The sequence below is a fragment of the Polyodon spathula genome, chromosome 1, assembly GCF_017654505.1.
Source record: "Polyodon spathula isolate WHYD16114869_AA chromosome 1, ASM1765450v1, whole genome shotgun sequence".
NCBI classification, from domain to species: Eukaryota; Metazoa; Chordata; class Actinopteri; order Acipenseriformes; family Polyodontidae; genus Polyodon; species Polyodon spathula.
The window spans coordinates 70,444,511-70,468,325 of NC_054534.1; the positions used below are offsets into that span (position 1 = coordinate 70,444,511).

The 23,815-nt window shown below is 37.7% G+C and overlaps 2 protein-coding genes across 2 annotated transcripts in view; one reads left to right on the top strand and one right to left on the bottom strand.

Moving 5' to 3' along the window:
- The first annotated feature begins 4,395 nt into the window (after positions 1–4,395).
- Positions 4,396–11,109, top strand: LOC121321857 (integrator complex subunit 12-like). The gene is made up of 7 exons (XM_041261154.1): positions 4,396–4,585; positions 5,337–5,504; positions 5,699–5,836; positions 6,093–6,280; positions 6,680–6,839; positions 9,311–9,463; positions 10,396–11,109. Exons 2-7 carry the CDS (start codon positions 5,349–5,351, stop codon positions 10,975–10,977), a joined length of 1,377 nt encoding a protein of 458 aa, XP_041117088.1. The 5' UTR covers positions 4,396–4,585; positions 5,337–5,348; the 3' UTR covers positions 10,978–11,109.
- Positions 11,110–11,791: 682 nt separating this feature from the next.
- The window catches only part of LOC121321866 (rho guanine nucleotide exchange factor 38-like), a 28,450-nt gene continuing 16,426 nt past the window's right edge, over positions 11,792–23,815 (bottom strand). The window contains exons 7-14 of the mRNA XM_041261167.1: positions 20,654–20,787; positions 19,606–19,710; positions 18,744–18,860; positions 16,497–16,814; positions 16,001–16,132; positions 15,167–15,365; positions 12,904–13,148; positions 11,792–12,155 (exon numbers count right to left, since the gene is read on the bottom strand). Of these exons, the coding sequence (XP_041117101.1) occupies positions 11,970–12,155; positions 12,904–13,148; positions 15,167–15,365; positions 16,001–16,132; positions 16,497–16,814; positions 18,744–18,860; positions 19,606–19,710; positions 20,654–20,787 (1,436 nt within the window). The 3' untranslated portion in view covers positions 11,792–11,969. The remainder of the gene's footprint in view (positions 12,156–12,903; positions 13,149–15,166; positions 15,366–16,000; positions 16,133–16,496; positions 16,815–18,743; positions 18,861–19,605; positions 19,711–20,653; positions 20,788–23,815) is intronic.

The window sequence follows — 23,815 nt, forward strand, 5'->3', positions numbered from 1 at the left end:
CCCATCTTGCTCATTTAGTTGTTAGTAGCTTATTGACCCCAGAATCTCATCAAGCAGCTTCTTGAAGGATCCCAGGGTGTCAGCTTCAACAACATTACTGGGGAGTTGGTTCCAAACCCTCACGATTCTCTGTGTAAAAAAGTGCTTCCTATTTTCTATTCTGAATGCCCCTTTGTCTAATCTCCATTTGTGACACCTGGTCCTTGTTTCTTTTATCAGGTCAAAAAAGTCCCTTGGGTCGACATTGTCAATACCTTTTAGAATTTTGTATGTTTGAATTAGTTCGCTGCATTGTCTTCTTTGTTCAAGACTGAATAGATTAAATTCTTTTAGCCTGTCTGCATGTGAAATGCATTTTAAACCAAGAAAAATTCTGGTCGCTCTTCTTTGCACTATTTCTAGAGCAGCAATATCCTTTTTGTAGTGAGGTGATATTATATTGTATAATATTTAAAATGCACATTTTTATTTCCTGCATGCAGTACCTTACAGTTGTTTTAAATGTCATTTGCCATGTGTCTGCCCAGTTCTGAATCTTGTCTAGATCATTTTGAATGGCCTTTGCTGCTGCAACAGTGTTTGCCACTCCTCCTATTTTTGTGTCATCTGCAAATTTAACAAGTTTGCTTACTATACCAGAATCTAAATCATTAATGTAGATTAGGAATAGCATAATGTAGCATTAATGTAGATTAGGAATACTGGTACTCCACTGGTTACCTCACTCCATTCTGAGGTTTGTCCTCTAATCAGTACTTTCTGTTTTCTACATGTTAACCACTCCCTAATCCATGTACAGGTGTTTCCTTGAATCCCAGCTGTGTTCAGTTTGAGAATGAATCTTTTATGTGGGACTTTGTCAAAGCTTTCTGGAAATCTAAATAAACCATGTCATATGCTTTGCAATTTATCTATTATCAAATTATCCATTATAGAACCTTTGGGCATGTCAGTTCCTGACTGCCTCTTTCCTTTGCTCCGTTTTCTTCTCTCAGGTCCGCGGGAGGCAGCAGCGATCAACAGACGGAGTCCAGGCGATGTCCAGGGAGCGTGGGGGAGAGAGAGAGAGAGAGAGAGAGAGAGAGAGAGAGAGAGAGAGAGAGAGAGAAGAAGAGAACTGAAATGCAGGATTAGAGACCTGTCGAAGGGAAGGGAAGTGTTTTTCATGTTCTGGCTGGTCTGGGAATTGCTTCCCTTAATGGATTATATCTGGAGCACTGTATTAGAAAGTGTAACTCTGTCTCGACCTGGTTGAGAGAACAGTGAGCACACAGCTTGTCTTCTTTGTCTGCCTGTCTCAGCCGGTTTCGATGGCCAGGCTGTGCACATTGAGCCTGTACTTTGTTAAGGTCTGTCTCTGTTTACTGTCTTTCAACCTGGTCAGGTATTCAGCCAGGATTTAATGTCTTTTTGGGCATTATAGCATTCCAATTTACTTTGTGTTTTAGTGTGTCTGTCCCAATGAATAAGGCATTCTTGTTTGTTTTGTTCTATAATTTGGTTTACTCTGATTGTATGTGTTAGAGTGGTACTGTTCTGAAGCTGGTTGGTGTTAGTGTGGGTTAGTGCAGTGAGCTTCAGGACCAGCTGGCTGAGGGGACTCTTCTCTGGGTTCTGCTCTTGGTATTGCAGGGCTTTATGGTGGTAAGAGTTTATGTTACTATTTTTTAGATGGAGCCAAAATTTAATTGCTCTTTTTGGGATATTAATCAATAGTGGGTATTGGCCTACTTCAGGCCTGCATGCATTGTTTGGAGTTTTTCTTTGATACTTTTGCAAAACTCTGTATGCAAGGATTCTGTTGGGTGCTTGTCCCATTTTGTAAAATCCTGTTCTGTGTGCAGACCCCATACTTTACTGCCATACAGGGCAATGGGTTTGACACTTTCCAAATTTTTTAGCCAAATTTTAATTGGGATCTTTATATGAATTATTTTTCTCTTAGTAGCATAAAATGTCCTGCGTGCTTTTTCTTTTAGTGCATTCACTGCCAGGCTGAAACTCCTTGATGTGCTGATTTTTAGGCCTAGATAGGTGTAGTGTGTGCAGTGTTCTAAAGTGTTTTTGCTAAGGGTGATTCTGGAATATCATGACTCTGGTTTTATTGATGTTTACTGCCAGGGCCCAGGTCTGACAATGCTGCTCTAGCGGTGACAGGCTCTGCTGCAGACCCTGTTCAGTGGGTGACAACAGGACCATGTCATTTGCTTAGAGCAGGAATTTAACTTCAGTGTCATGTAGAGTGAGGCCAGGGGCTGCAGACCGCTCCAACACTGTGGCCAACTCATTGATGTAAATGTTAAACAGTGTTGGGCTCAGACTGCAGCCCTGTCTCACTCCCCTTCCTTGTGAGAAAAATTCTGTTATTTTATTGCCTATCTTAACCCTGTATTTATTTTTTGTGACGTCATATACTTTACCCCCTACACCACTTTAGATAAGTTTGTAAAATAAGCCTTCATGCCAAATTGAGTCAAAAGCTTTTTAAAAATCTCTAAAACAAGCAAATATTTTCCTTTTATTTTGGTTTACATGCAAAATAAGCAGAAAGGTCAAGGCAGCGATAGGCGAATACAAGAGTTTTGAATTGGATGCCAATGCAAAGAGCGGAGCAGCAGTGTAGCATGGTAGAAACAAGGAAGGGAAAAAACAAGACGGGCAGCAGAGTTTTGGGTGAGCTGGAGCAGATGGATAGCAGAGGTAGGAAGGCCTGACAAGAGGGAGTTGCAGTAATCAAGGCGGGGCAGTACCAGTGACTGAACTAGGAGCTCTGTGGAGTAGTCGTTGAGGAAGAATTCTACGAATTCTGAGGAAGAAGCGACAGGAGTGTGCCAGAGTAGAGATGTGATGAGAGTAGAAGAGGGAGGGGTCAAGGGTGACACCAAGGTTCTTGGTGGATTCAAGCGGAATAGAGAAATCAGCAGTGGAGAAGGAAATAGTATTGCACTACTAATGTGTAATTGTAGATATAACGTGCTGTAATTTAAGTATTTACCTTGCATTGTAAACCTGTACAGTACTGCCCTGTAACACTTGTAAGTCACCTTGGATAAAGGCATCTGCCAAATAAATAAAGACGAATGTTCAGTCAGAATACAAAAGATTCTGCTGCTAGGGGTTTAAGGGGACCTCTGCTTTTTTTCTGCCTTCCTATATTTCTTTTTTTGGCCACCTGCCGACACACACACTATGTGATAACACTATGTAACACAATTTTTGTTCCTGGGTAGTAAATGTTATTTCCTAATTGCTTATGCCTCAAAAGTATAGAAAATGGCTATTATTCCCCACAAACTTAGCTTTTGTGACCAGGACAGTGATATTTCAAAATATCACTATTTCCAATGGGAAAACGGGCAACTGTGTGTCTTTTCGTTCACATAAAGTCAGAAAAAAACAACATATGAATCAAAATTAACATGTATTTATACTAAAGTAATACAAAAATGACTACAAAAGATTTAGAAGTGAGTAGTTTTTTGAGATTTACGATTATACTGGATGCATATAATCCCAATTTAGCAGTTAAGTCGTAAGACACACATTTGCCCATTTTCCCATTGGAAATAGTGATAGTTTGAAATATCACTGTCCTGGTCACAAAAGCAAAGCTTGTGGGGAATAATAGCCATTTTCTATACTTTTGAGGCATAAGCAATTAGGAAATAACACTTACTACCCAGGAACAAAAAATAAATAAATAATTGTTACACGGTGTAATTGAGATGTTAGAAACAACAACGAATTGCGTACAAATGTTTAACTGGATTATTTTACGGCATGGGCCGATAACGTGAAGATACCTTGTTTTACCCGACATGTGCAGGCTATAGAAGTCATGAAATGTTACGTGTGTCTGTCAAATGTAGCATAACAATTAGGGCTTTTCAAAAGGGTCACATGAAAGATGTATTTAATAAACAATATCTGCACTAATCAGTGTTTAGGTGAGACAGAAATTAATCTCACGAATTGTTAAACGGTTCTCAGGTGGTGGACAACGCGGTCTTTTTTGTGCAAAGTTGCTAGTCGCGACATTTGTTTTCTTTCTTTCTTTTTATAGTGAAAGCGACTACAGAACAAAGTAACATATCATTCAATAAACTATTTCGCCATGCCTGGTGGTTCATTGCTAAATAAAAGCGTTTGGTGGGTTATACATTTCCATTACTTGCAATACACTACTAGTACTCTTCGCTGTTTCAAACCACTTCCTCTTCGTGTTACAAGCATATCCAGCCGTGCTTCCATACGCAATCACATTACTGCGTTTCATTTCTTATTTTTAACAATACCTCTGTTGTTTGAGAACTGTTGTGTCAGACAAACGCAGTTACATTGAGTTGCAGAAGTATGTTACTTTATTTGTACACAACAAACGTGTTGTTAAACTAAATTCGATAAAGTCAAGAAAAGCGTTGTATGTTTCTGCCGGTGTTAATTTCCGGACGAGCTATGTCAGCTATGCAGAAGCCAGATCAGCGGTAGCACTATTAATAAATCAAGTTATTATGTAACTTAAACAGACGATTGTTTGTATTATTATTATTATCGTTGTTGTTGCAACACACAAATACATGTAAAGGTATGTATTAATCTAAAAAGCGATTTATTCGTAAGCCCTTATTACATACGCAGAAAGTAGATAACATTAATAGTATGGGTATGCTAATCGGTAGCAAGCTAGATCTTCCGAACTGTAACAACATCCAAAGTAGATAAAACAAAACTAACACATTTAAAGTAAATGCAAGGCTGCAGCAGTCTGCCAGATTGCTTAGGAAAGGTACTTAATCGTTCCTGGTTTACTTTTTTTTTTTTTTTTTTTTTTTTTAACCGAAAGAGAAAATTGGTTCCAGAAATACACACTTGCACCCTTGTATTAACGTAATTGTCAGAAAAATAATGGTAGAAGGTCGGTGTAATGTAGACTCTTTCAGGGTTGTACAGCTATTTTCATGTCACTTTCATAAGACCATTAAACAAATATGTAGGGGATTCCATTGTATTCAGTTGTAAATATTTATTAAACGGCTGTCTGTACAGGTAAATCTTTATCCATGGAAAGTTACATGTCATTTTTATTGCAGTAGGGCATTTCGTCCTCCCGAAAACGCCATAGTTGTCTTTAAACATTAACCTTGGAGTCCGATACGCCGTGGCCATTCAAAATCTACTCTACTGAATGAATTAATTAATTAGATATATATGTATATATATATATATATATATATATATATATATATATATATATATATATATATATTTATAAAAGAAGTCACAGAGCGGGTCAATCTGTAGTGTGATAGGCTCATTTGTATTCTGTATTGTTACAGCTGATAGAGATCATGGCAGCAGCAGTAAGTTGGGAGCTGGATCCTATTTTTCTGAAAGGCCTGGGCTATCTCCACTCAAAAAGTAAAGATTCTGCAGAAAAGCTAAAGGCACTTCTAGATGAGTCTTTAGCAAGAGGGGGCGACTCAAACTACCGGCCGACTCAAAAGGTAATGCTCTTTTGAATGCGATAAGGTTTACTGCAGCTCTGTGCTGTGCAAAGGGTGCCAGTAGACAGGTTACACAGGAAGTTGTTTCAGAAAGTAATACTAAAGTAGACATGTTATACTGTGTTTTCATTTAAACCCTTTATTGCTTTTTTGTTGTTATTACTGATATTGACATGCGGTTAATTTTTCCATAGGAAGTAGAAGTTTCAAAGGTGTCGGTCTCAAAAAGTTCAAGCAAGGAATTGAAATCTTCCTCTTCGGGTAGCAACAATGGAAAAACAAGTGGTTCTGAAAAATCAAAGAAGGAAACTGAGAAGAGGTCATCTGAAAAGGTATCCATTACTTGTAGGAAAAATGCATTGCTGTATTGTTGCTTTTTGTTGCTTTTTTATCATGTTGTCTGGGACATACCAGTTTAAACAAAGTTTACATTTTTTCACTTTTTATTTATTTTTTACATTTGTTGCGGCTTGCTATAAAATCTGATTGTCTTCATGAACTTAAACATCCTCCATTTTCAGTTGCTGTGCTATAGTGGGCTGTAAGCTAAAATGTTCTTCTCATCAACACTTTAATCTGTTTCCACAGGTTAAGGTGGACCCAGGTGATGGAGCTGACTTACCAAAGAAGCCCCGGTTGGAAAAACAGGAGAATCGTTCCTCTCCCATTACAGTTCAGACCAGCAAGGACATTCCCATGCCAGACCTCTCCAGCTTTGATGAAACCAGTGCTGATGATTTTGCCATGGAAATGGGTTTAGCATGTGTGGTGTGTCGGTATGTTTATGTCTTAATTTTAAATCTGCTAAGAGATGCAAGACAACAGTGTTGAGTGTCAAGCATGCCTTATATAATAGGCAAGATGGCAAGTTTTTCAAATGTTTATGACATCTTCTCGGTACAACATAATCCATTACTGTAGAGCGTCACACCATAGAGCACTGTTACATATGTTTCAAGTTCTGTAGAAGACAAAACGCATACCAGATATAATACAGAAGAAGAAGTTTGTAGATCAGTAAACTCAGTACAGATGGCAACAATACTAAGTACTTTTTTTCTGCTAATTTTATACTTGAACTGTAAGAAAATGTGCCATTGCCTTTGAGCTTGCTTCAAAATATTGCACATTTTCCTTGTTATTCCTTTTTTTTTTTGCTCCAAATGTTTTTGCAGGCAGATGACGGTGACCTCAGTGAACCAACTTGTAGAATGCCAAGAATGCCATAACCTCTACCACCAGGACTGTCACAAGCCACAGGTGACAGACAAGGATGTGAATGACCCACGCCTGGTTTGGTATTGCGCCCGCTGTACCAGGCAAATGAAACGCATGGTAAGAAATGTAATGACTGACTGCAGTACAGGCCCTTTCTTGTAGAAATTATTTATGTAAAACAAGCCAATTTAAACAAAAAAAAAAGAAAAGAAAAACCTACCTTATTATAAAGAAAGATTAAGTTGTGATCACCTTGCAAGGACAACTAAAAAAGTTTTGTCATTTTTCTCCTAAATTTGTAAATTATAACATTCTGTGTTTTAATGTATTTCTCAACGAATCCTCACAAATACAGCACGTGTACACAATTGCAGGATGTATTTATTAAAATATGAATGAGTACAATAACTCACAAAAGTAATGATACCACTTTTAAAAGCCAGGTGGCAGCAAAGGACAAATAGCAATACTTGCAGCATGTTGAATTCCAAAACTGTCATTGAAAACTGTATGATTTGGCAACAATTTAGTTACGTATTGTTTATAATTTAACTATTTACTAATTTAAACATTTACTATTTTATGGTTTTGATCAATTTTATTTAGATCAGTGTTAGTACAATAGAAATCACTGACTAGCTACAGTTGTGGCTACAGCTACACCGTTTTAGCCATGTGCACAATACAGGTACTGTAAATGTACTTCAACACTTTATATATAGCACAAACCAGGTGTTCAAACAGGGGTAACAAGTTATTGGTAAAATCAACAATGCGTTTTTTTAACACACGTCTGTAGACACTTTTACAGTAGCATGCTCTACCCAGGTCTGAACCTACCTGGGTCGCAATCCAGTGTCACACAATCAGGCTACACGATTTCACACTGCTTTTTGAAGAAGCAGGGTTGACCTGGATGACAGAAGCAAGTACACAATGCGCATACGCAATGCCCTGGAAGCAGAAATGTTTATGTGGCCACTCTTTCATCAGAAAGCCAGAACCTGGGTCTGGACCTGGGTGGGAACACCAGTGTGAAAGGGGCTTATGTTTACCTGTATATTTACTAAACAAACATCTACTTCACAAACCTACCACCACAGTGTGAAACTTTGCATTCTTTCTCTTTCACTTGGCGTATGCATTTGGAATTCTGGCATGAAATTATCACAGAGCACACCTTAGTGCAGCTTCTAGGTTTGTGTCAGCAGTTGCACACAGTACTTTGACTTTATCGGAGTAATTGCTGAGAATTTCGACATGTAACCAGAGTGAAAGTGCCAGATTTCATCACCATGGAAACACCATCAGTATTGTATGGAGAGTGGAGCTGTCAATCGTGGTCAGCTTGATTAATCAGAATAACTGCTCCAGGCCAGCAGAAGAAAGCAAGACCAGCCAATAACAAACAGCTCCAAAGTGCTGAAATCCGGCATATTCACCTATGTTAAGGAGGATTTTTTTTTTGCTAGTGCTGGGACAAATATCTGAATATTTGAACAAACATTTTTTGACATGTATTCGCTACAAATGACAAAAACACCTTCACTATTTACTGTCTCATCAGAATTTGCGCTACAGTTTCAAAAAATAGCAAATGAAAATGATCTCCATGTGATATGTGAGATTAATATATATAATATATATATATATATATATATATATATATATATATATATATATATATATATATATATATATATATATATATATATATATATATATATAATAAAAACACAGAATCAACACAGCAGCTTTTGAACCTCTATTTAAAAGTTTTAGACAGCAAAAAGTAAACAAACCAGATTGTGCACGCGAATAAACAAACCAACATTCAACTTGAACTGCTGTTTGGCATCCTTTGTTTTGTAGTTAATTCACTGGGGTAAAAAGTCCTACGCAACTTATTCTTTACTCCTGGGATGTTTTTCTATTTTAACGTGTTACATATTGTAAGTTCTTGCTGTAAAATAAAGGCACACACAGAGGGGGCACAACAACGTCCCCTGCCCCTGCTGCTGTGCTGTCTCTGCCTGCGTTCAGAGCAATCTAATGGCATTTATTACTTTTTGAAAAACGAATATCCGAAAGAATATTTAAATTATGAGTGAATATCCCTTGTTCGTGCCAGCACAAATTTTTACACGGACGACCTAGGCGAGGTGAGAGACACAAAAAGCAAAACATTTGCCTTACGTTTTTCAACGCTATCTCGGCAGCACTGTTGACACTCGCATTGAAATACAGGGTAGGGAATTTCTTTTCCTTTTCATAACGCTTGCCTCGCTCAGGTCATGAATGTGTAAAATTCACCTTTTATATGTCATTTTAATAGGTAACAAAGGAAATAAAGAACACACAATGATCAAAAAACTCGCACACGCTGCTTTTCGTCTTACCATTTTACTAACAAAAGCTCAAAAAGGTAAAAGTACACATGCATATGCAGTGAGCACGTGATTATTGAGGTCATATGTCTGGAGACTATCACTCATTTTTTATTTACTAATAAGTGTGCTGTAGACGTGAATTGCCTTTTCAACGCACCTGTGAGGTTTCCACATCTTTTTGATTCCTGTTACTTGCAGGCACAGAAGACCCAAAAACCTACACAAAAGCCTGTGCCGGCTGTTGCTTCAGCAGCTCCTGTCGTAAAGGATACTTTGGTCAAGAAACCTGAGGTCAAACCCAAACTGGAAACAACCACCACATTCCAGGCATTTAAGAGGACAGAAGTTAAGGTTAGAGCCAACGCACTGTGCACTTCCGAGATCTGTAGTTGCTACTGAGAGTAATTTGGTTCATATGTATTTCTCATTCACCATTGTGGCTTTCACTTTGAAGTACAGTACTAGAACTATTGCTTAAGTATCTTGCCAGAGTAAATTAACTGAGTCCTTATTTATTTATTTATTTATTTTTTGAGCCTTACAGAGGAGTTTATTTTTCGGTAGGCAAGTAATAAAATAATCATAAATTCAAAATATCTTACTATAGAAACAGGCACGATTTTAATCTTCTTGTCCAATGGCCTCCCAGAATCAGTCTATAAAGAAAAGCAGAACACTTACTAATGTGAAAGATAGATCTTTCACAGTGACAATCTGAACTGTGTAAGCTCTCAAGCAAGCAGACTGCTGTAGTTTTGCTTTTGACAAAAGGAGATTTAGCAAATGTATGGAGATGACAAACCCTGCTATTGCAGGTAAGATGAGTTAAAACTTGTTTTTGCTCTATTTTGCAACACAGTTTATTTATTTATTTTAAATGTAGGCTAACAAGCAAGTGGTGTGTAATAAGTAATGCCAATAGACTTTATGCCAATTCAGTTTGGCAGTATTTAAAAATGGCTTTGTTGTTGGAAGTGTACACTTAAGATATAGTACCTCTCAAGCTAAGCAGACTAGAATATGGTAAAATTGTAGGCTATGAATGGAGTTAAGACATTGTACAGAATCCTTTAATTTTTTTTTTATAGGGATTGGGCTGATTTTGATTTTGGAGCTTGTCACTTTTTGATTTTTTTTCTCAAATTAATAGCACTCCTGAAGGCTTGTGTTAATATGTGTAACTTTTGGCTGACTTTTTTTATTTTTGATCTCATCTGAAAAACCACTGTTAAACAAAGTGTTGTTCACCCTTACATAAATAAATGTAATTTTGTTTGTTTCAGGCGTCCACAACAGTTTCAGGGAACACCTCAAGTGCCAGTGTCTCTTTGTCATCCGCTACTGGCTTGACTGGATGGGCTGCCTTTGCTGCCAAGACATCTACAACGGGTCCTACTAGCACTAAACTTGGAGCGCCCACACAGAGCACTAGTGGGAAAGCGACTGCTTCATTAGCTAGCCAGAAACCAGTGGGTCTGTCAGGACTGGCAAGTACTAAATCAGGACTTGGATCCAAAATTGCTGTTGGCAGTGGTGGAAACAACAATAACGGCGCTAGCCCATCCCCCCTCAAACCACCTCCTCCACTGACCCTTGGGAAGCCAGGCCTGAACCGATCATCAAGTAGCGACAATGTGAGTAAGGTTGGTTCGCCGGGGTCCAGTGGCAGCAGTGCGGCAAGTTCTATCCAGGCCAGCTGTGGAAATGGGGGCAATGGGGCAGCTGGAAGTACCAGTAACAATGGAGGCGCAAAAGCAGCAGCAGATGCTGGTAAAGTTCCAACTTCCCAGGAGTCTCAGCTCAATGCCATGAAACGTCTCCAGATGGTGAAGAAGAAAGCTGCACAGAAGAAGCTCAAAAAATAAACACGCCCCATTCATCATTTTTGAAATGCAATACTTGAATTCTTTCTAAAAAATACATGCTGCTGTTCATATTCTTCAAAACACAGATGTGTATTTTGGTCGCAGTTGAATAAAGCTTGTCAAGTGAAATAACGTTGCTGGTCTTTTGCACTCCTTTGTCAAGTGATTTTCAGCATTAAGTAACTTTACAAAAGGAAGGTTGTAAGAGCTTTCTGGAGGTAAGGTTGACTGGGTGTTTTTATGACTAAATATTGTCATATTTGTTCTTATTGTTCAAAAATACCATATTGCCTCCATGTGGTTATGGGTTGATCCATTTAGCAGTGTTTGAGTAAAGCTTGAGATATGATTTAAGAAATCTTGCATTGTGGGGTAAAAATCTGCTAATAATTGTATGGAAATAAAGATTGGATTGTGAAAATTTAAACATTTGTCCCCAGTCAGGTTTTTTTTTTAATAACGATTTAGCAAAACCCAATCCAGTATATCAAAGTTCAGTTTAATTTATTGAATATTCCTTTACAGAGGTCAGCAAGTAACAGCTGCTAAAATAATTATTTGAGACAAATGTCAGGTAATCTTTATTCATATAATAAACATGTAATCATTTATATAGTTTTTGAAATAAATATTTGTGAAGATTTTAACACACTGGCTCAATGCGACATTTTGGAAACTGTCATCATAAGATTAAATTATTAATACTTATTTAATATTTACATTATATATTCACAGAAATGTTAATTATTAAATTGCTATGTCATAATTACATTTAATCACAATATTTAAATTATACATACGTACATACATTAACAAACAAGCTACAATAACATAAAATGAATATTTAACAAAGTAAAAAAAACACTGGAGGTGACAATACTAAGTTCATGGCAGTAAGATTGGTTTTCTTGTGCAAAAATGTTGAGAGTGTGCACCAATAAATAAACTCGCAGCAATATTACATCCCACTGTTACTACTCCTGCAGAATGATTTATGCATATGACATCTTGCCTAGGTAGTTGGCAGGTACATAGCCTTTCTGACCATTGGCCTCAGCTAGCCACCAGTCTTTGTTGCCACTCACATCGCAGAACTTCACTATCCTCACGTGCTGGTATTCCTGTAAGCTTAGCTCCTGCTCACTTCGAGCTTCAAATGCATAGACAGCATAGAAGATCTGCAAAGAAAATAGGAAATACACACTTGTTTGTATAAGAGTGACATATTCAATGAGTATATTATTACACAGTAAATTGGTTTGCACAGTTATCACTGATCACTTATATTACCCACCTAAGAAAGCTATATATCTTGAAAATATAATTGGTGCCTGTGGAATGCATAACAAAAAAAAATAAAAAAATAGCACGTAGAGAATGCATGTTTGACATTCGGTACCTTGCTGCAGTTCTAACATTAGCACAGATGAGCTCACATGGATCCATCTTTTTTTAAGCCAATGCAGTGGTGTGCAGTGGTGATTTAGATGGGTTTTTTTTGTGGTCAGTGTGAACAATGTACCACAAGGTACATTTTATTAGTTTTATTTCCACAGTATGTTAGATTATGCACATGTGCTATATATGTCATTGGCAAATAGCATTATCAGTGTCTACATTTAATCTGCTAAATACAGTGCTCCCCCTTTATAAGGCGGCCCTTTACACTGGAACAGGTTACACGGCTCCCATTACACTAACACTAGTATTCTCATTATAAGGTGGTACACAAACAGCACGGTCTCTTAACTATGGCTTCTGACTACAGCATTATAAAGGGGGAGCACTGTATACAGTAAGTTAATTGGCTCTTTAGAGAACTCTGCTGGTCCAATACAATTTACTGCATGGAGGTCATAACACAGTGATAATAAATGTGAATGGTTTGGATTTTCAAAAAGTACAACCGTTACTTTAAGAAGCTACCTGCTGGTTGTCTGATTCATCAAAAGAATTGTTTCCGTCGAACTCAGCCTTTTCGTGTATTCCATTGATAGAGGAACTGCTGTCACTGCGGGCAATGCTGAAGCTTTTCAAACTGCTGCTCCCATTACCAGAGATAAAAAGGCTAATGTTGTCAAAGTCCTCCAGTTGGTTATGTAATGTCCCATTATGTTCCTTTGTATGGTTGTATTGCTTTAGGAATGAAGAGTAAACATAACCCTGCTGGCCTTTTTAAAAAAAAAGAAAGAAAAAAGGTCCTTACAACAGTACTGTTGTCACTGGTTGAATATATTAATTAAACTAATACAAAATATATATATATATATATATATATATATATATATATATATATATATTATATGTGTCTTTTTATGATGCCTGCTATCATTGTGTTTATTCTTTGATAGCTTCGGTATTAAGGTGCTTTCACCTGCATTCTGTAGCTGCTGTTCAGTTCTAGTTGCCTGCCACAGGCAGATCTAACTAGTCATTGTAAGTGCACAGCTGTTTAAAAATGCTAGCTAAATAAAAGTAGCTGATTACTAGATGCCACTGGTTTACTTCTATAAACACTTGTCTATGGCAGGCAACCATAACTGAAGAGCAGCTCCTAAATTCAGGTAAAAACATCTTGACACAGACTTATCAAAAAAAAAACAGCATTTGAGTAATTGCAATTAAAAAGTACTCTGAATGACCATGAAAGGGTGAGGGCACAGTGAAAAAAAAGGAAGACAGTGTCATCTGAAGCTGCTTACGCTTTAAGCATCGTTGTGTACTGTATGCTTTTAATCATCTGTTGTCACTTTCAAAGCCACAAGAGATGAACTCAGACTTGATGTCGCCATAAGCCCAAAGGCAGTAGACAGATTCTTCTAGTTGTAATTGCAAGTTCTTATCTTCCTTCCTGATTGCAAAAGTGCAGGATCTTATGTAATTTGCAGGATGTTTTTTGGAGAGGTGTAACATGATACTAGAAGAATATGTACACAAACTAGTTCCCTGTCAGAGTGTGAGTAAGTTTTTATATCAGCTTTTCCGTGTAGGTTGCAGACCATAACAACTTCAGCACATAACTACTAGGGTCATTGGTTTGAAGAAGGGCGGTGGGCTGAACACAGTATTCTGTATGAAAGTAATTGTAGCTAAGAAAATAATTCCCTCCAATGCCATGCACATCCATTCACTGTAGTCTTAAATGTGTACTTTTTAAGAAATGTATGTTTTAGCTAACATGTATTTTCATTGTAAAACATGATATAAAAAAAAAACTCTGCAGACCTGCTTGCACTTGCACTGCTTTCTCATGGTCATTTCTCCTGGAGAATGAAATTGTTCCCAGCCCTTCAAGGCTGACTGACAGCCAGTAAGATGCTTAACTCAGAAGACTGCTGAAACAAGCCTACTGAAAACTTTATTTTACCTATTGTAGATGCCATGTTTTAAAAGAAAAATACATGTTTGTGATGCAATGCTTCTTTGAGAATGGAATTGCAATTGTAACATTTATGAATGTATTTTGTTAGCTGCAGCCACTGTAAGCATAACTATAGAGTATGTCTTTCACAAACAACCTATTGCATTTTCAAAAGTGTGTCTGCTCTGTGAGGTATGGGCTTTTAGGACTTTGCACTTTAGCTACTGTTCCAAAAATGTCCTTGCTTCTTTGTTTTAGCAACGTATTTGTATTTTGAGAAAAATTACACTTCATAACAGTATTTTCATGTGCTTGAAGCAGTAAAGTCCAGGGGTTGTAACCAGGAGGTCACCGGTTCAAATCCCACCTCTGCCACTGACTGACTCACTGTGTGACACTGAGCAAGTCACTTAATGTACTATTCAAAGTGACATATAATGCACAGCTCACAGCCTACCTTTGTAAAGTGCTTTGTGATGGTGGTCCACTATGAAAGGCGTTATGTAATGATATTATTATTTTTATACTTTTTGGTTGCTTTGGAGGCCTCAGAGGGATACAGCTTTACTGTAATATGCCCTAAGATTCTTATTCATATTCATTTTATTGCTACATACTGTGAGCAAAAGCCTATCGTCTAAAATAATCCATTAGCACATGTCAGAGTCACCCCTAAATGCCTGCCTTTAGACCACTTATATTTTACACAGTCTCACTTATAAAAGTGCACTGCAATATGCCATGAATAAAGTATAGCTGAGCATGAAAGTGAGACTGGTAATGGGTCACAGGTATGCTGAGATAAGAAGAATCAGCAGTAGCACTCACTGCCAGTGTCGACGAGCCATCTGCTTGTACTCCCAAAGGGGTCCTGCTGTTCCACCACAGCCACCAGCTCCCCCTCAAACAGACTCAAGTCCTGTTCCTGAGTGGCGTTGCAGTTGCGCTTCAGCTGGTACAGTTTGTCTGGAGAGTGGCTTGATAACAGCTTGGACCGCTGGGCTTCTGACTGCCGTGGAATCTCAGGCTTAAAAACACAAGCGACACAGCTCATTAAAACTGGAAGGTCAGAAATGAGTACTGTTACTATGAGGGACAAATCATTAGTCGTGTGATGATAAGTGCTAAGCAGCTTCTACAGGGGTCTATTCAGTTAGAAATGTAAATGCCTCTGTTATAGAAATCGTTAAAGTAGGACCCTCATTTACATTTACAGTACATATTTTTAGAAACAGAAGTACAAACACAGTTTGGTTTTCATTACCTATATAGAGTCATCTTTTATTTATCTAAACTGTGGTGGTGTTTATTGCTTTGTAACTGTCTGGAATTCTAGTTCATCAGTTGGAAAATGCACCTAATCATCATTCAGCTTACTACATCGTGCATCATTTTGCACATGACTGACAAGACACAGCATTGAGCATTTGTGAACTGTTTGTGATTAAAGCTGCAAATAATGTTTTTTTTTTTTTTTTTTTACTCTAGTGGAAAACTGTATGCTTACATGTTTGCCCATAAGACAAGGTATTCTGATGGATTTATCTTTGCTTTCTTAATATCTTAAATTATGTATGATGTGTAATATTGATGTCCTTTTGTTGTACAGTAAAATATTATGTAAACATAATTAAATGCATACATGCATCCAAACCTACTTACCACAACTTTTTTAGGTTTATCAAAACTTAGTTTTCGTTCAATTAACTTTGGAGTATTCTCCTTCACAAAGATCAGGTTACTAAGTTCTTCCATGACACTGTTTTGCACCTCATGGATGTTAGACAAAGGTGCCTTGAAAATGAAAGAGACAACAGTTTTGTTGATAAACTGAGCAGATAAGTCAAAATGTAGTTAAAAGTGACTGCAAGCTGTTACCTGGCTATCAAAATCTACAGTAGTAACACAGTTCTCTTATTTGAACCTAACCTTATTTTGTGTTTGAGATAGCTACTGTACTCTGTACAGTACTGTACTGTACTTTATTATTATTTTTAAAAATGTTTTATGAGTGTTGGGTTGAGTTTGGTCGTTTAAGGCTTTATGTTAAACTAAGTTGTTGTTTATTCCAGTTTTTATTTCATTCCAAAAGTACCAATGCATTCTACAGCTATACAAATGTCCTAGGTGTCTTCATTCACTGATCATAGATACTTACAGGCAAATTTTGTATTGATGGAGAGTCACGAGCTGCAGAATCCATCAAGTCCCGAAGGAGAGCAACAAAGCAGTAAATACAGTTTGTTAATATTTTCTTAGCTGCAGGGTTAAACACCTGGAGCTCCTCTACTAGCTGAGCGTTGAGAGCCTCATAGTCTCTGCGTGCCATCTCCAGCTCTTCTGGTGAGGACCTCTCCAGGCGGCTGTCATAGTCAAGCAGTTTATCATAGCGTTTCTGAATGAGCTTCTGAGGTGCCGGTAACATGGATTGCAATGTAGACAGAGGTATCAGAACCATTCTTTCCAACTTCTCTTTCTGTAAACAGTATTAAAAAAATAATTTAAACTAGTATTTTACAACAACAGAATCTTAGGGCACTATTTTGAAGCCAGTTATTGCACATTGTTTAAATAAAATACAGCAAGAAACTTCTCACAGCACCAAAGATTTTTCTTGTTAGTTTAATATTGTTACAATTGTTTTATTCCTCTCTGGAAATTAAGCTTTGCCTTTGCATACATAAACATACAAACTAGACCCATATAACATCTTTTGTGAGCAAGGCCCTTCTCTCTTCCACCCTCACCTTCTGTTTAACATTCATTGTTGTTCTTATCGTGTGTAGGTAAAACACTGTAAGAAGTTTTGATTAAGCAAGGAGGTAAGGATAAAAGAAAGATGAGAGTGAAGGGAGGGGAGGGAAAGTGAAATTATATTTTCTAAACTGCAAAGTATCAGTAGCAGTCCCTTTTTTCTGTCTTTCTATATGATATTATCACAACTATGGCAATCTGCTGTGTACGGTACAGTAGATACCCTTCACAGATACCATCGAATCTTTGTTGAGCTTTTCTCTTTGTTCTCTTATTTGAACCTAGCCTTATTTAGGGTTTGAGATAGCTACAGTATTGTATATCTAGCCAGTGGCACTGGAACCATTTTTAAAGTGGTGGTGATAAAAGCCATTGAACAAAACTGTAACCACTGTATTTGATCAAAGCCACGCAAAGCCGCACCCCCAGCACATCCCTAGTTCCAGCGTCCCTGTATCCAGTATCTCTTTTACACTGCATGCTGGTAGCACAGCCAGACCAGTATCACAAACTAGAAAGGACATTTAATTGAACACAGCAAACCACTAGCTTTGTATCAGGTGTGTTCGTTTTTATAACTTTTCAATGCTTGTCTCAGTCTTGGCCGGGTTTAGACAATTTGGACTGCATATAGTTCTGCAAATGTAGCCTTGAATCTTGTTGAGCTTTAAAAATATTAGTGTCTTCTTATAAAAAAAACATATCTCTGGTGTTGAAAATGCTCCTTTAGCATATTTAAGGGACATGCAATATGAAAATCAATGTACCCAGATTTCTGCCGAGTCAACACCCCGGTTTGAACAATAACTCCACCACAACTTTTAGCTGAAAGTCACATTTTTCTCATTAATTTGTGTTTTTTAGTAACCATGCACAAACAATGCCGGAGGGGAAATATCACAGCTTGTGTGAATAGAAAAAACTGCCTAATAATTGCAGTGTGCATTGAATGATTCAGGGTTAGGGTTGACTTCCTTTATGATAACGAACATGTGGAGTTCGAAGGTTTGGGATCAGATGATAAAGACTCAGCAGTCTGATTGATTATGCTTGCCTGCTGTTAAGCTACAAACCATTTTTTTTTTTTATTTTTTTTTTTTAGGCACTGCAAGAGCTTGTAACTCAAAGCCATTATTTTCTATTTTATAGTGCTACTTTGGATGTTAATTTATTATGTTGTGTTGTGTTTTTACACTGAACGCTGCACACACACACACACATGCACACATTTTTGCCTTAATGACAACTTTATGCCCTCTGAGTGATGACTCGGCAGAGTCTGACAGATTAAGGAAAATGTAAAACAGGTGTTAATTACAGATCATGTGATTGTAACATTTTTTTTTTTACCTTTAATGTTACAGCACAGTAGAAAATAGGGTCCAGTGTTGTTGTGCTAATACAGTAAGTGATACAATACACAATTACTTTTAAAAGCAGTTACCTGTTTCATTGAATGCCATTTCTATCTTTTATGGTTTTTGTTATCTTTAAAATAAAACCCATTGCATCCCACATTAAAATAAACTATTTCTTGCAAGTTTACTTGTGCAGCCCACATATTCTGCAACACTGTAGATTCCGCAGCAGTTAGTAGGATCCTGCATGACACCACGTAAATTGCTACGTGAAAATCTTATAAAACACTTACAAAGTGTATGTATGGATTGCCACCATTGTTTGGAGGAGCATTGCTATCAGCCTTGTCTGTCTCCTGTAGAATAATTTGAAGCTCCTCATCATTTTGGACAACTAGAGGGATTATTTCCTAAAAAAAAAAAAAAAAAAAAAAAAAAAAAAAATTAACAACAAACATGTTTATAAATTACTATTTTCTTTACACTTTTCTAGCCTAACGCTATGAACCCTAATACAGTCTACCTACACTGATGTGCATGTCAGAGTGTCAATAATTAATTAATTAATTAATTAGCAGGTACTTTTTACCCAAAGCAACTTACAGAGGACTAGGGGGTGAACTATGCATGAACAACTGCTGCTGCAGAGTCACTTACAGTAGGGCCTCGTTTGTTACGGCTCACACACAGTGAGTCACTGGCTGACCTGGGAACCTCCTGGTAACAAGCCCCTCTCTGTAACTACTGGACCACCAAGCCTCCTTTAAGAAATCACTTAAGCGCTCAAGTACATATTAACAGCAGATACATTAAAAGTAACTCTCTGTCAGGAACATGCACTGCATCACATGCAATGTAATAAAATAATCTTGATAAAGGTTTGCTGCAGTATACCAGGGGAAACCATGGTAAAGCCCTAACGCTTGGAAAAGACATTGTAACATCTCAGGAGAAACAGTCTATGGGATTTAAGTCCTTTAATAAGTAATGTAAAACCACAGCCAGAACCTTGTTTAATTTATTTGTGAATCTTCTTTTTTACAACATACATGTTTAAATGTAGTAAAAAAAAAAGAATATAGTAATTTTAAAATACAACATATTAACATTATGGATGCTAGAATTGTTTGAAAGCTTGTATTAACCCTTTCTTACCTGTGTGTGTTGAAAATAACAATAGACATTTTTCACTAATTGCCGTACAGCTTTTTCTAGATTCCTGAATTTTTTTTCTTCTTCGTCAAATTTTTCATCTTTAACCTGAAAGAGGACATGTAGGAGCAAAGTTTCAAGAAAAGGTCTGAGTGGGAAGATTGTTTTTAAAGGTTAAATTGTTCATTGCAGACTTGATTTAATTAATCAAAAACAACTTAACAAACAACCAATCGTGAAAATGTGATCCAACTGTGATGGAGGCTATAAGGAATATCCTTAGTTAGCCTGTTTTATTTTCTTGGAATTATAAAGGTGAATGCATCATACATACTTTCCAAATTCCATGGTGGATTGTTTGTCATTATTTATCTCACCACCCGTGGCAGTGTAAAAGCCCTGCCGGTGCACAGGTGTGTAGGTGTGTGTGGGGAATATTGGGTTGGCAGGGAAGGGGTTAAATTCCTCTCTGCAGAAATCTGTGGGAATGTGACTGGAGCTGTACATTGCATAAGTGATGATTATTTAGGTTCAAGTCACAAGGCTATGTAAAGGCTGTTGAATAGTGTTGGGTTAGAAAGGTGAGAGAGGGTTAATGTTGGTGAAGGTGAGAGTAGAGGTGGTGTTAGCTAATGTTGGTGTTCATGGGGTATAGTTGGTGTTAAGGTGAGTATTGCTATGTTTATGTGTAAACGGCAGTTCAGCCTTAAGCCACAAGAAGGAATATTTAAATTGTATGTCCAGTTTTGTGCTTAAACTTTTGTTTTTGCCACCGTGCTTCTGTTTGTTTGTTCAAGTGTTTTGTTTGTTGTTTTGTTATTTGATTAAACGTGTGCATTAGCGCTTAAACTTGCAGCTTCTGTGTCTGAGTCTCACTTCCTGGTAGTACCAGCCTTGCCAGTGTTGCTGTCCTTACCACACCACCTATAGTGTGTTGTGTTCGTACGACTTGACTCGAAGAGTTTGAAAACTGAACTATATGAGAGCCAGGATAAGACATGGGTATAGAGACATGATAAAAAGTAGAACAACTAAATGGTTTGTTCCCTACCTGGGATTCCCCTCCTGTCAGGATTTTTAGGTGACCAGTGACTCTGATTGATCTCTTAATGATGGAGTGAAAACTCAGCCTGTTTAACTTGTTCATCAGAGTTCCCAATTCCTCATTTCTCCTGTACTTCATCACTGGAAACAGATACAAGTGTTTTATATACAAAGTTGTTTGTGCAAATTTTACCAGCACAAAAGCTTGACAGAAATATGTAAATATCCTGTATAAAAACTACAATCACCAATCTACGAGTAAACAATGTTGTACAGAACCATCTATTATTATTATTATTAGTAGTAGCAGTATACATAAATATTTATAAAATCACTTAAAAACATACAGATGTAATTGTTAATAACAGATTACCACAACTTCACATTTATTCAAAGATCATTTTAATGAATTAAATATAATAAGGTTCGGTATTCAAAAAAGCTTTTTTGGCTAACTCTGAAGAGAGTTTTAAATGTATTATTAGCTTTCAAAACACATGAAAACATTAGAGAATATTTGCAAACATTGAAGAAAATAGTTCAGCCACGATCTAAGGAAAATATATTGTTCCAAAGCTATGTATTGCACTGTAGATTTTTTAATTTTTTTACGATTCCCTCCAAAAAACTTTATTCACAGTATGGTGATTACAAAAGAGCACTGAAAAGGTAAATATTAAGGGGATGATGTAAGTATAGGCGCAGTGCAAATCATTGTGGATGCAAAATTCTATGTAAGCTTTGACATTTGTGGAGCACACAAATAACGAAAATACAAACCAAAAAAATAGTGCACTTGCAGAGTTAGAGGAAGGGCAGCAAAGTCCTCCTGGTGCACAGAAAAAAACGAAGTTTTCTGAGAAGGAGCTCAGCATGAAACAGACATCAGTTATGCAAGTATCCTTAGGAAATTATATGTATTGGTCTGCCCTTTTCAGCATGACATCCAGAAATTTGCCTAGCACTCTGGAAAAGGTGGATTGGGCTATCCTTCCAGACATTCCAACTGTGGTCTGAAAGGAAACAGAGGCTAAGTAGTGTAGAGAACACAGCACTTTCAGATGTGCAGGGATAGTGGTCCCTAGATTGACGCTGGGGTCTAGCTCATCCCTCAATTCAGCTATTAAGTCTAGGATGATCTGTGGAGTGAGACGATAACCCTTTAGCACCACATCCTCCCAAACAAAGTGACCCTGGGTTGAATATGCAGGGTTTTCTTTGTCTTTCCCTTCTCCTCCAAACATGTTCCTGCCTCTCCTCAACAAGAGCCAAGTGTCAATTTATCACCACAGCAGCCACCCTGAAGCCAATGACAAGTCTCTGCAGATGTGTGCTTTTATGCAGCTCTTAGTTACTCGCTTCTACAATGGTTTGCAGCTTGTAAGAAGAGGTGTAAAGTTTTTGGAGTGTCAACAATTGCCTTAGTGGAAGGCAAAATCCTTACATCACAATATAATATTTGCGCCCGCTTAGTATACAGATCCCTCCCAATTCCATGCTCTTTTCTTCATTTCAGTGCATTTCAATATAATTTTAATTGTAAACTTTGTCTAATTTGGGGGGCATGAATGAGGGCTTCTCCTCCTACTTTCTTCTGATCAATAACATCTGCTAATCCCCTATTTAAACCTCAAGCCTTGAGTTTGCTCTCTGTCTTGCTTTTTTTTTCCACCATTATCCCCTCCTCCCCCACTAGGCTTCCTCTTCTATTCAGCTACTACACCTCTGCAACTGTGCCCACCTCAGCAGTGGTCTCCCTCTTGGGGGTAAGTGAAGCTCACTTCCCAACCTTAGAAGCCCAGTTGGTGATGGATTCATCCTCCATGAGGAAGATTCTCCGATAGTCAAGGGGGATCCCCAGCCAAATGTAACTATCACAGTCATCTTCCCATTTTCTACTCTAGATCCCCCTTGGGGGAAGTATTGGTTGCTTTCCAGCCTGAATGGTTCGGCCTCACCTCTGCGAGAGTGGCTCTCCGCGAGCCAAGGGGAATCTCCTTAGGTTATAGGTATGTATCTTCTATTATCAATCCCCAAGGTCTCTTCCTCCATGCAGCCCTCAATCATGTCCAATGAATGGATTAACCCTTTACAGGCCTATGTCGGACCAGGTCCAGCATTACAATTTTCCCTTTCCAGTCAGATGCCGGACCCTGTCCGGCATCATCAAAAAGAAGTCAAGCACAGGTCTCTAGTTGTTTTTTCTCCAGAAAAAGCAGAGAAAAACCTTTCAATGGCTGAGTGAGACCTACAGGAGCCAAATGAAGCCGAAAAAAGGGCATATTTGATAGCCCCATGCACCACAGAGATAACATGGACACAAACTAAGGAGATAGCTGCTTCCGCATCCAGCGCTCAAAGAATATCACAGACATTTGCAGAGCATTTTGAGATGTTATAGTAATAAAATAATAACTTGGATCACATTATTGAGGAGTTTAGTGACAAAACCAGTGATCAGGAAAGGATTTATCAGTATGCACGTCTATAAAGAGGATTGATTTCGTTTTGCCATGCAATGCCTTTTAAACCTGTTTAACTCTGAAAAAATATATTTTAAACAGTGAGTGTGAAAATAAATTGGACCTGACGTGCCTGACAAGCGCTGAATAAATGGACTGCAAAGGGTTAAACATGTGCAAATTTGATAGCGGGTCTAGAATGCCAGGTGAACACCATTCTTTACATACACTGCATTTTTAGCGACTGGTAAAATCAGACTTTACGGCTGCTAACCACGATATACAGCAGCATTATGGGGCTTTTGCACCCACAATCACTTTATGCATATCCTTTCATCACCCTCTCTATTAGGGTTGTGTTGAGTAACAAATATAAACAAGTATCTGTAATTATTATGGTGAGTAATACAAGTAGTTTTTACAGTTTTAGTCCCACGAAATTATAAGATTCTTAAACAAAATCTGTCCTCAAGTTATTTTTTATTCTTCATGAAACAAGCCATATTTCTACCAAGAACAGTAGACTACTTGTACAATATACCCTCTTGCAATGGTCTGGAGTTGTGCAGCATCCAGCAGCTGTCAGCATTATTCAGGAGAGCAGGAATAACAAACTCTAGGCACAACATATATCAAAACTAGCTTCGGGTATATGAACCAAACTTTTTAAAAGTTTCTGCTCCACTGATTACTAACATTGATTACTT

Coding starts and splice junctions, on each gene's coding strand:
- LOC121321857 (XM_041261154.1), top strand. CDS start 5,349: ATGGCAGCAGCAGTAAGTTGGGAGCTGGATCCTATTTTTCTGAAAGGC. Junction 5,837..6,092: donor AGAAGAGGTCATCTGAAAAG/GTATCCATTACT, acceptor CTGTTTCCACAG/GTTAAGGTGGACCCAGGTGA. Junction 9,464..10,395: donor TTAAGAGGACAGAAGTTAAG/GTTAGAGCCAAC, acceptor TGTTTGTTTCAG/GCGTCCACAACAGTTTCAGG.